The following is an 11,935-nucleotide window of genomic DNA, read 5'->3' as shown; positions in this document are numbered from 1 at the left end:
ATGTTTTTCTTTTATTAGATACAGTAAACTTTTTTCATAATCATAATCCTCGGTATTATGAGCAACCCATTTTAAACACTCATACTCTTTAACTAACTTTGTTAACATATTCCTTGTGGTTTGATAGTCAATATATATATGTCTATGTATTCCCTTTTCTTTGTTCTTTGGGCAATTTTAAGCCATTTTTTTAAACCACTCTTTTAAACAGCAATGATCTAATTATGCTATGATCGTGCGCACAAAACTATTCTGGAATACAGTGTAAATGATATGTATCTATATTGAATTTATCTATTTTAAGTTTTGTCCTCGAGTGTGACATCTTGACCTTTTACCCTGGTTTCGTGGAAAATATCATGTATGGGATGTAAGATTATTAATTGTAAAACTTCAGAGCATATATTTATGATTATAATAGTCATGAGAATAAAGACTCTCCGAAATGATATGTCTTGTCATGGCTGCTTCTTCTATATTACTCATCTTTAGAAGGTTTGTATCAGCTTGTTTTGCTGATGATGCTGACTATGGTTGTAATGATTACAAAGAATGATGAAACTGTTGCTGATCTTAGTCATAATGCTTTTTTATACTGATGTTGCATACAATTGATGTGATAGTGATGTGACATGAAAGTAGGAAATTCCTGTGATACCAGAATCATATGTGACACGAAACTATCGCGATTGTAAGCAACGGCTACTTTGGCAGCAAGCACTTTCTTTTTGAATTTTCTAAAAATTTGGTGTTGTCGGTGGTGATTCATTTATTGAGGCGTATGTGAACGCGAAATTTTGTAGTGATAAATCACCCACATTATTGATGATATATGATGATGATGATGATGATGAAGAAGATGGAGATGTTGATGTTGATGATGATGATGATGATACTGATGATGATGGTTGATGATGGTGGTGATGATGATGATGATGATGATGATGATGATACTGATGATGATGGATGATGATGGTGGTGATGATGATGATGATGAAGTTGATGTTGATGATGATGATGATGATGATGATGATGATGATGATAATGATGATGATGTTGATGATGTGAATGTTGATGATGATGTTAATGTTGATGATGGTGATGATGATGATGATGATGGTGATGATGATGTTAATGTTGATGATGATGATCTGATGTTGATGATGATGATGATGATGTTGATGATGATGATGATGATGATGATGATGATGATGATGATGATGGAGACGGGCCTTATCATGTGATGCATGATATCTATGATCAAATTTAGTCATGAATCACAGTGAGATGAACATGGTACGATAATAGACAGAACATATTTTAGTTCTGATACTTAGACTTAACTATTATTTTTGCCTCTTTCTTTCTTTTTTCCTTCCTTCCATTTTTGTTTTCTTCTTCCTTTCATTCTTTTTTCTTTTTTCTTTGTTTCATGGCGCTTGGCAACACCATATCCTTGAATACGCCTTTTCAGCCGACAAAGCACAGGATTCTGCCATATTTCCGCCTTCAAACACAAGATTTGTTAACATGGAAGAGCAGTTAGAGCACGTATCTGAACCATTAAAACCGACTGAAACACAAACACAAAATGTCAATTCAACTGAGAATGAATATGATCTCAGGAGGAGACGTATTGCAAAGGTTTTCATGGATGCGTATGGAGGTGGTAAGTTGTCGCAATTTTTATAGTGAAGCCCCGAGCATTTGTATTTGTGTGTGTGGTGATGATGACGATGCCAATTTAAAGTTTAAACAGTCGTGAACGCAAATTTGGCGTCAAACTCATATAATTCCACCGCCGTCACGGCGGAATTGTATTGAACGTTTTGTAGGCCTATACATATTTGGTATTCTCAAGCTCCAGTCTGATCTGTTTTCATGAGAAATTTGAGGTAGATGTATTATCTACTATTTGATTAAATAAATAGTCGTAGGTCTACTCGTAGAACTTTAGCTTACATTGATTTAGCGCATGCACAGACATTCATCCGATCATGCCGAAAACAAGTACTGCGGTGATCGGAAATTGGAATCTGAATTGGACAGAGATATCGTGTGTGCGTTGCGGTGTCCAGCTGCATTGATGTAATACATGCGATGAGATACTTTTGAGCTTGCGACTCACACAAAATCAGGCTCTAAATCTGAAAAATACTTGAAATAAAGCTCATTTTATGGTACCCATATTTCTTACAGACACGTGTAAGATACTCGATTTTTCACATTCGGGTAGCGGGACCGCCGATTACATCGCTAAAATGTGATATTTTAGGATATATTTTCCATTGCAATTGTGGTTCTTCAGTGACTCTGGCATAAGGTATGGTATGTGTGGTAACCCTGTAAGTTGGGGCTTTGATCGGATCGGAAGATCAGAGCGAAGCTCTCGCACCTGTGATCGGTATCGTCAAATATAATCAGCGAAAAAATCGGCAGAATTAAATTTTTTTTTTTTTTTTTTTTTTTTAATTATGATTTTTTTTTTTTTTTTTTTGGGGGGGGGGCGCTTATCGGTATATATATCTGTGAATTGAATGAGAAATATCGTCTGCTAACTTTAGCATGTAGTAATTCCACTATGTTAAAATTAAAGAGAAGGTTGAGTTCTGGGAAGAGGTGAAAAATAATTTGTGAGCATTAGGCCATGTAAAATTGATTACATGTTGATCGTCCGGATTTTTTGAAAAAGAGGAGGAGGGTGTACCATGTTATTTGATATTTGATATTTCAAAATGGCCGCTCAAAATGGCCGCTCGGTACATTTTCCCTGACAGTCGAGGCTATTTTTTTTCAAGATGGCCGCCGACAATTTTTTTTTTTTTAAATCAGAAATAGAGCCATTTTAGCAGTGTTTTTCATGTTTTTTTTCTTTCAAAAAAAAAAAAAATCAAAAAAAAAAAAAAAAAAAAAAAAAAAAAAAAAAAAAAAAAAAAATAACAAATAACAAAAAATAGGAGGCGGCCCCCAAAAAGGAAGCGGGCGGGGACGATCAACATGAAATCAATTTTACATGGCCTTATCATTCTTATTATGCAAGTGTGGAAGAACATCATAATATAAGACATGTTCCCTGAAAAGCATGGCTCTTCAAATGCCTTCATATTCGAAATATGTCATGTAACATCGTAAAACTCGGGGGTAGGATTTTTACGCCACATGTTCGTGTAGTCCCATATACTTCTTTCTGTGTACAGTGTTTGAAACTTACCAAGACTTGGCCAAATTTCTTCCCATAGGAAAGTGAAAAGTATGCCGCAGACCTGCCGCAGACCTGCCGCAGACTTTTAGTCTGCGGCAAAGAGTATGCCGAAGTATGCGGCAGAAAGAAATTTTGCTGCAGACTTGCCGCATACCAGTATGCCACAGGAACAGTCTGCGGCAAATCTGCGGCAGGATGAAATTTTGCTGCAGACTTGCCGCATACCAGTATGCCACAGGAACAGTCTGCGGCAGATCTGCGGCAGGATGAAACTTTGCTCCAGACTTGCCGCATACTAGTATGCCACAGGAACAGTCTGCGGCAGATCTGCGGCAGGATGAAATTTTGCTGCAGACTTGCCGCATACTAGTATGCCACAGGAACAGTCTGCGGCAGATCTGCGGCAGGATGAAACTTTGCTTCAGACTTGCCGCATACTAGTATGCCACAGGAACAGTCTGCGGCAGATCTGCGGCAGGGCGAAACTTTGCTCCAGACTTGCCGCATACCAGTACGCCACAGGAACAGTCTGCGGCAGGTCTGCCACAGGAAATCCCATTAAAGTCTAATAGGGCCAATTGAAACCAATCATCTCATGCATATTCATTATTACTTTACACGTGTGACAGAAAAATACATTTATCATGATTTGTTAAGCAAATTAAGACAATGCACATCATTTTTGTAATTTCTATTTTCCTTTTGTCATTATTAACCAATAGATTATTTTGTCTGATCATGTTACAATTACATTCACGTTTAAGCAATAGATATATTGATTACTAACCAAGAAACTATGATTACTAACCAAGAAACAATATACATATTTAGTATATATATGTGTACGAGCCTGTGATACTTTAAATGTTACTCTTGAATACACTTCAAATGATCAATGTGATGAAGTTAATACAATTGAGAATAGAATATACCTAATTGGTAATATCGATATATATTGGTATTACCTAATTGGTAATATCAATATTGCCAATATCGATTATGAAGTATCAATCAGTTTATCACTGGTTCTTCTACATGCATACTTTATTGCCACGTACTGGATATGAAAGAGTATGCGGCAGGTCTGCAGCAGGTCTATATGAGATATGAATATTCATGACGAAGAGTCTGCGGCAGACCTGCCGCAGACTCTTCATCATACTGAAAGAGTATGCGGCAGGTCTGCAGCAAGTCTGCGGCAGACCTGCCGCAGACTCTTCATCATACTGAAAGAGTATGCGGCAGGTCTGCAGCAAGTCTGCGGCAGACCTGCCGCAGACTCTTCATCATACTGAAAGAGTATGCGGCAAGTCTGCAGCAGTCTGCAGCAAGTCTGCGGCAGACCTGCCGCAGACTCTTCATCATACTGAAAGAGTATGCGGCAAGTCTGCAGCAAGTCTGCGGCAAAACTAATTTGCATGAGAAAAAGATGACTGTCTGCGGCAGGTCTGCTGCAGATCTGCGGCAAGTCTGCCGCAGGAGTATGCGGCAGGCTCATTTCTTTCCTATGGGTTATCATTTTGATGATTCCAGAACCTTGCAATGCACACAAATTCTTATATGCTAGATGATCAACCTTTTCTGGTCGATTCCACACCGATGCTTTCAAAATGCAATCGCATGACCAGAACTCAACTTCATCTTTAAGAGTAACAAGAGATTGTTTCAGCATATGGATCGCCGTAACCAATGCGTGGATATTGACACAGAATCCAAATGGCGGAATATCAGCAAAAGAAGACCAAGAAGTGGTCTCAGAAGTATAAGACCGAATACAGTATCAAGTACCCGTGTATTCGGAAGTCTGAAAGGAATTCATCAGGCATTTTGTACAATTTGTATGTTATTTTAAAAAAAGTGGGAATTATTTAACTAAATACACATGTAAAATGCTGCAAAATAAGACTCAGATTGCAACAGAGAGCATCTAGAACCCCAGAGCTGCATGGGTCAGGCGCTACGCTACGCTCACATTATTTGGTGTCGGTTACAAATCCTCCCTATTTCTGTTTTCCAAAAGTTCGCATCTCTGCTTCATAGTGTAGTCAAACCTGTCTATAAAGACCACCCAAGGGAGATCAGAAAAGTGGTCTTTAAGTACAGGTTCCTTTAGTACATTTTTCATGGGAAACAGCAAATGTGCTTGTTGTAGCCGGGTGGTCACTAAAGCAGGTTTGACTGTATATACTCTTTTCCATCATACCAGATATCCTGAAATATCGCAAGATGGACCCTAAGAAGCTTGAGGAGATGCAGAAGAAGCGTGACGAGGAAGAGGAGGCAAGGGTCACCTCCCCTTACAACATCCAGACCGTCTTCTGGATCCTAGCTTCCATCGCCATTTTCAAACTGACCGACTTTGTTCCTGCCATGTTTTACGATTCAGCTGTGAAAAAGTGGGTTTAATTATATCTGTTGTTAATATTTAAGTATCTGTATTAAAATCTGCATGTGCGATTGTTGTGCAGTATTTATAAAGAATGTTCAGAATTGCATGGAGCTTTCAGTTAAAGTATTTTAAATCAAAATTTCAATTTCAATACTTGAATACTAAATAAATGAGAAAAAAAGTACTTATTGAAAATACATTAGATTGAAATGGATTGGTATCTATTCCAGCAGGGCAAAAGTTGCCATTGTAAGAGAGATTTGTTTCATTTGCATAAAAGTATTATTGAGTTTTCAAAAATAATGTATTTTCCATTGGCCTAATCTTTAAAGTTTGGTAATATATAAGTCTACAAAGGTTTGATTTGATTTTGATTTTGAATTTATTTTATTTATTTACCAACAGCAATACATGTATACAATGATTTTACATAAACAAGAAGAGAAACTATTGGTTGGTAAAAGGGGCCAGATAATAGCACATGTGCTAGTCAAGCCTAACCCCTTAAACAGCTAAACAAAGTATTTTGGTACAAATCAGTTTAGAAAACTTAACAAAACAGAAAATAATGAATTTACTATTACAATCGATACTTTAAAAAACAAGAATACTCAACAATGTCTTACAATATACAAACTAATAATGTAAAATATGAATTGTGTACATGCCTCATCTCATGACACAACTTCTCAAGATGTTACCCTTCCTTTTGTCTTGTCAACAATATCTTGAAGTCTTATCGCTCTTCTTTCAGGACGTGGTTATACATTGGTGCAGGTTTTATCGGCATCAACATGGCTATCGCTCTCTATCTGATCATAGTATGTTCTTGGATAAGAAAGATCACGGACTGGGAAAAACATTCTCCAAGTGCCGTCCCGATTGCAACATGTTCCTTTGTCTCCGGGACTCTTTGGTAAGGTCTTGTAATGTATCTTCTTGAAAAGACTCCATTTGTTTTAGGATTAATTCATGGTTGTTTTCAAGCAGACGTAAAAATTATTTGACGAAGGACAGCCCTTGATTGGGATTCTTGTATATTTCGGAAATGAACTGATTAAACATTTTATCGTAGAAAATATTTCTAGACATATTCTTCTGGCAAGGGATTAGGGATATGGATTAATTATTTCTCATCTTTATTTTGTGGTTGATATTGCTCCCAAAAGAGTTTTTTTTTCTTTGTTTTTTTCTTCATTTTTAATGGCTTTACAGCTATGTATATAAAATGGCATGATTAAATAACAAGAAAGTAAAATGAAGGAAAAAATAGCTGCATCATTGCCATATTTTTGTTTTGGACCCATCAATAATCAAGTAAAAGTTCTCTTTATTTGTCTCCCCTTTCTCTCTCTCTCTCTCTCTCTCTCTCTCTCTCTTATCTGTCTCTCTTCTCTCCCCTTCTCTCTTTCCCATTCTCTCTCTCTCTCTCTCTTTCCCATTCTCTCTCTCTCTCTCCCTTTCTGTCTCTCTTCTTTCTCCACTTATCTCTTTCTCTCTCTCTCTCCCCTTCTCTCTTTCTCTCTCTCTCTTACCGTTCTCTCTTTTTCTCTCTCTCCCTCCCTCCCCCTTTCTCTTATACCCCCTCTTCTATCTCTCTCTCTCCCTCCCTCTCTCTCTCCCTCTCACTCCTCAGTATCAACATAGCTCTGTGGCCCGTGTATGGATTCCTAACGCCGGTATTACTCTTCACCCTCTTCATGGGTTTCATAGTCATCGTCAGTCTCCTGCCGAATAGCATGTAAGCATTCCTAGGTCTTCATAGGCAGGTGGCCTTTGCAGACAGGTTTACTTAATAGACACATTATAATGAGAAACATTGTTTCAAGGGAAACAAAAATGTGGTCTTTGTGGACAGGTGGTCTTTTCATGCAGGTATTTATCGCAGCTCATTCGTCTAAAAATGCTCTGCCGTCTTCTCCTCTAAAAGTTCTGCCGTTTTCTCCTCTAAAAGTTTTCAACATCTATAATATTCATCAATCAATCACAGGAGTTAGACCTATCACTGCTGGTATTGATGTAGCATGCTACGTTGCATTTGTTCCCAGATGATCATAATTCTACTTAACCGCAACCATAACATTATGCCAGGCTATTGATAAAAATTGATCAAACTTATCACTAGCTGCCTAGCACCTTGCAGTGTCCCATTCAACATTTATTTGGTTTTTGTTGAAATATATTGCCTATATATTCATGCAAGAGAGAAATGCAATTGCTGAAAAATAAAAAATATGGAAGATTGTTGATGGAATGTGCATGCAATACATTTAAACTTTAAGTTTGCACACCATTCAGAGTGACATGTACACAGTAACATGGCGATGCAATCTTGCATGTACTGTATCATCTAAACTGTTTTGTACCAGATCTTCCCTTTTTCAGTCATTTACTATGTGGTGCTATAATGATTAAGGTATCTAATTCAAAATATATCTCAAACATTTAAGTATTTTACACATTTTCATAATCATTTTATTTATTCTTAACAATTCTTATTGTTTGTTCTTCCTTTATCATATTTGCAGTCGACAGGGGGTAGTAATCTGATTAATTTGATCAATCTTTTTCATTTTCCTGTTTCCCTAAATCTCTCTTCCTTTTTCTATGTTAGCACACTGAAATGTTGGATTTTTCACTCCTACTTAAATCAAATATTAACATATTTCACATACTACTTCAATAGCCAGTACTTCAGCCTCTCTTATATGCGTTTACATTTTACTTATTAACTAATTTTCACTTTCTTTAATTCATGGATTCTATTGGTGTATCAAAATGCTCAAAAACTATTATACGATGGCGCAGTAAGGTATAGTTATATTGCCTTTTTATACAAATTTTTATACATAATGGTGGTGATAAAAACAAAAAGTTTTTTATGAAACTAGAATTTTTAGACTATTAGGTAGGAGACTGCGCCTTTCTTATAATCCCCATAGCTAGAATTGAAGAAGAATTATACGATTGCTTTGTTGTGCTAGATATACATTATTCCAATTCATACATTCACTTGGTGCGTACTTGGAGTGTATCTGGGAGAAAGATTTTTGTGTGTTTCTTGTTGGTCATAAAATGTTTAGTGTGTGGATTTTCTCTGCTGCTGTGATTGTTGCTTGTACAGATCACTTAAATATGGAACTTTATATTGTCCATTGGTGATAATACCTTTGGATAGACCCAGGACAATTGGGGCATAGGACCAGTCAAACATCAATGGGACCATTGGGGCATAGGACCGGTCAAACATCAATGGGACCATTGGGACGTAGGGCTGGTCAAACATTAAAAGGGCCATTGGGGCGTAGGACCGGTCAAACATCAATGGGACCATTGGGGCATAGGACCGGTCAAACATCAATGGGACCATTGGGGCGTAGGACCAGTCAAACATCAATGGGACCATTTGGGCGTAGGACCGGTCAAACATCAATGGGACCATTGGGGCATAGGACCGGTCAAACATCAATGGGATCATTGGGGCGTAGGACCGGTCAAACATCAATGGGACCATTGGGGCGTAGGACCGGTCAAACATCAATAGGACCGGTCAAACATCTATGGGACCAATTGGACTTACATCTAGGACCAATGGGACATAGGAACAGTGGGACAAAGAACCAAACTTAAAACTTTTTAAAAAGGCAGGACGCTAAACATTTTTGGGGGAGGGGGGCATGAGCTAACTCAACCATTTTTTACTAATTATAAATCTGACTAACCTGTCTCATTGCACGTTTTAATAAGTGGCACAGAAGTATGACATTTGCAGTGAGTGATGCTACTAACAGACCATTGCATGAATACAGTCATTAGTTGAATAAGTATTTTAAAAATTGTATTCCATGGTTCAGACCAAATGATGTACATATCTAAATTATTGACTAGTGTTTATTGTCTTTGATATGTAAAATATGTAAATATTAAAAGAGTAAGATTTGAATACTTTTATATGGAAGAAATGTTGAATGCATGTAGCAAGGCTCCAAACTAAATGTTTTTGTTGAGGGTCCAGTGGGTGTTTCACAAATAATAATAATAATATTGGATATTTATATAGCGCACATATCCACCATGCAAGGTGCTCAAGGTGCTCCAATATTACCCCGGCTAAGATCCTCAGTTAAACTTATCTCTAAGTTGGACTTAACAATTATGGAAAGCATAATTAGCATCTATGAAAATATTTGGTGAAGTTATTTTAAAGGGCATAAAATGTTGATTAAAATCATTGATATTTTCTATTATCAAGGATATTTCATGTTCTTCATGTGGAATTTATAAAATGTCTTAAATACTTAAGTTTTCACTTTTGAATATATTTTATTTTAAGGCTACATGTAGCTCTACATAATACCTTAGAGTTAAGTTTGATTTAGGATCTTTGTGAAACACCCCCCAGACTTGAATTTGTTTGGTCTAAACCATTGAGCCCTTTGAAGAAATTCTGACATTTTTGGCACCCATGTGTCCTGGCACCTGTTGGTGTTGAGCCCTGTATATGGGATGTCAACAAGTAATTAATGTCTATTTTTTTGTGTGGTAATTACACAGGTAAAGCGAAATGATACAGTACATTCCATTTTATATGTCACCCTTCATTTTAACAATATGTTGTATTTGTCTAGTATAATATTTGTGTTTCATGGTGATTTTTTTAAATCAAGTGGAAACTAATCATATATATCCACCCACCTACAGGTATTGGGCAGAATACATGTACATGTACCTTCCCTTATTTTCAATCTGATGAATGATCATTTAGACTGAAATCAACTGTATATACCATGCATATTCATTTGTTTTAAACATCTAAGCTTCAATGAACATTTTGATAAAATGAAGTTAAAGTCAGTACTGCCAAGGTTTTGTATGTTCCTTCAATATTCCTTAGGCTCTGCAACAAGACCAACATTGAGACTTTCGTCCAATAGAGAAGAAGTACCAGTAAGGATTTAATAAATATATTCCCAAAACTTTTTCTTTCTATCTTAAGCGCATCATAAATCAGTGGATTTGAGTGCAGGACCAAACATGATGATGTAGGCATGGAATTTTAGAGGTTTATACGTGGTACATGGTATTTGCATTGATAAATATATCATAAGTTCATATGAGCAAATGTTATTTTTTCACACTTAATTAAAGGGCAATCCAACCCTTCCAATAACTTCATTTGTATGGAAGCAAACAAATTAGAGAAACAGAATGGAGAAAGTTTGAAATAAATCAGGCCAATAATAAAAAAAAAAGTTCAAATATTAGAAATATGAGATCATTAAAGCCATGCGAATTTCAAATGGGTAATTTGGTCAGTGGATTGTGAGGTAGTCATGACTACCTCACTCTCCCGTTTGTCGTGTACACAGATATCATTAATTCGCTTTTCCTCATAAGTGCCTTCTCCTCTAAAACACCCGGCCACTCAAAATATATTATGGATAGCCTAGTATCACTGGTCATCTAAAATGAATAGACCCTCCCAAATGAAACATTTTGAAAAAGTAGACTTTCTAATCATTTTGTGTGTTGAAACAAATGGGGAACTCAGTAGTCCGGCACTTCAAACAGTGACATTACCCATTCAGTCAATTTGAAGTGCCCATACGTACAGTGCTTACACCTTTCAAAAATTCATAAGGTTCTTATTGTTTGTCCAATTTAATTCAAACTTTCACTACCAGTAGTCTGCTTCTCTGATTTTTCTGCTTTTTCTTAGAGTAGATGTCTGGTAAGGTTGGATTTCCCTTTAACTTCAGGTTAAGATATAATAAACCTGATAGCTTATATTATAGCACAAATTCATGTAGTTAGCTGAAGGGAAAAGCATATTTTAAGATTATTAGTGATTTTTACTGTACTATCAATACATACTTTCAGAAGTATGCTTTATTTAAAATTACTTGAAGTGATTTTCAAGAGCAGTGGTTTGATGACATGACTTACAATCAATAATTCTGTGTGCCATGCCTTTAGTTTGGCCAAGAGGGATTAGACCTCCCTGCGTGGTCACTGGCAAGTTGTTATCTCATCAAATCACTGAGCTCTCAATTAACATAAGAAAAAGGAAACCATGGGGATCAACGGGTACCGCTCTGTTGGCTATATAGAGGGCGCAAGTAGCTACAAGTAGTGCAGTTCTGCTTTAAAGGAAACCTCACCCCAAAGAATAAGTGTAGATATTCTGGAAAAAGTGAGATGTATTCCTGCACTTGATGTACAATATTCCTTACAAAAATGTACAGGAGGTATATAAATGAAGATATTCTTGGCATGATGTGATGCCTTTTATAGCATGACATGGGCGCAGCCATTGTCTTGAAAATGTGTTGAAGTTGTATGCA

General features: G+C 36.7%; 1 protein-coding gene across 2 annotated transcripts; it reads left to right on the top strand.

Annotated features, from left to right (window-relative positions):
• Positions 1-1,277: 1,277 nt before the first annotated feature.
• LOC100887859 (transmembrane protein 128) lies at positions 1,278-10,921 on the top strand. Of its 2 annotated transcripts, none has more exons than XM_030985470.1 (5): positions 1,278-1,669; positions 5,409-5,598; positions 6,346-6,507; positions 7,228-7,332; positions 10,588-10,921. In XM_030985470.1, exons 1-5 carry the CDS (start codon positions 1,531-1,533, stop codon positions 10,595-10,597), a joined length of 606 nt encoding a protein of 201 aa, XP_030841330.1. In that variant the 5' UTR covers positions 1,278-1,530; the 3' UTR covers positions 10,598-10,921. The 2 variants fall into 2 exon arrangements, with proteins under 2 accessions (XP_030841330.1, XP_030841329.1); XM_030985469.1 differs by lacking the exon at positions 10,588-10,921 and adding an exon at positions 8,120-9,419 and having other exon boundaries at positions 1,279-1,669.
• The last annotated feature ends 1,014 nt before the right edge of the window (positions 10,922-11,935 follow it).

Source organism: Strongylocentrotus purpuratus, unplaced genomic scaffold (assembly GCF_000002235.5).
Source record: "Strongylocentrotus purpuratus isolate Spur 01 unplaced genomic scaffold, Spur_5.0 spur5_scaffold_15, whole genome shotgun sequence".
NCBI classification, from domain to species: Eukaryota; Metazoa; Echinodermata; class Echinoidea; order Camarodonta; family Strongylocentrotidae; genus Strongylocentrotus; species Strongylocentrotus purpuratus.
The sequence above is the reverse complement of the archived record's forward strand: the minus strand, read 5'-3'. Positions and strand labels throughout refer to the sequence as shown.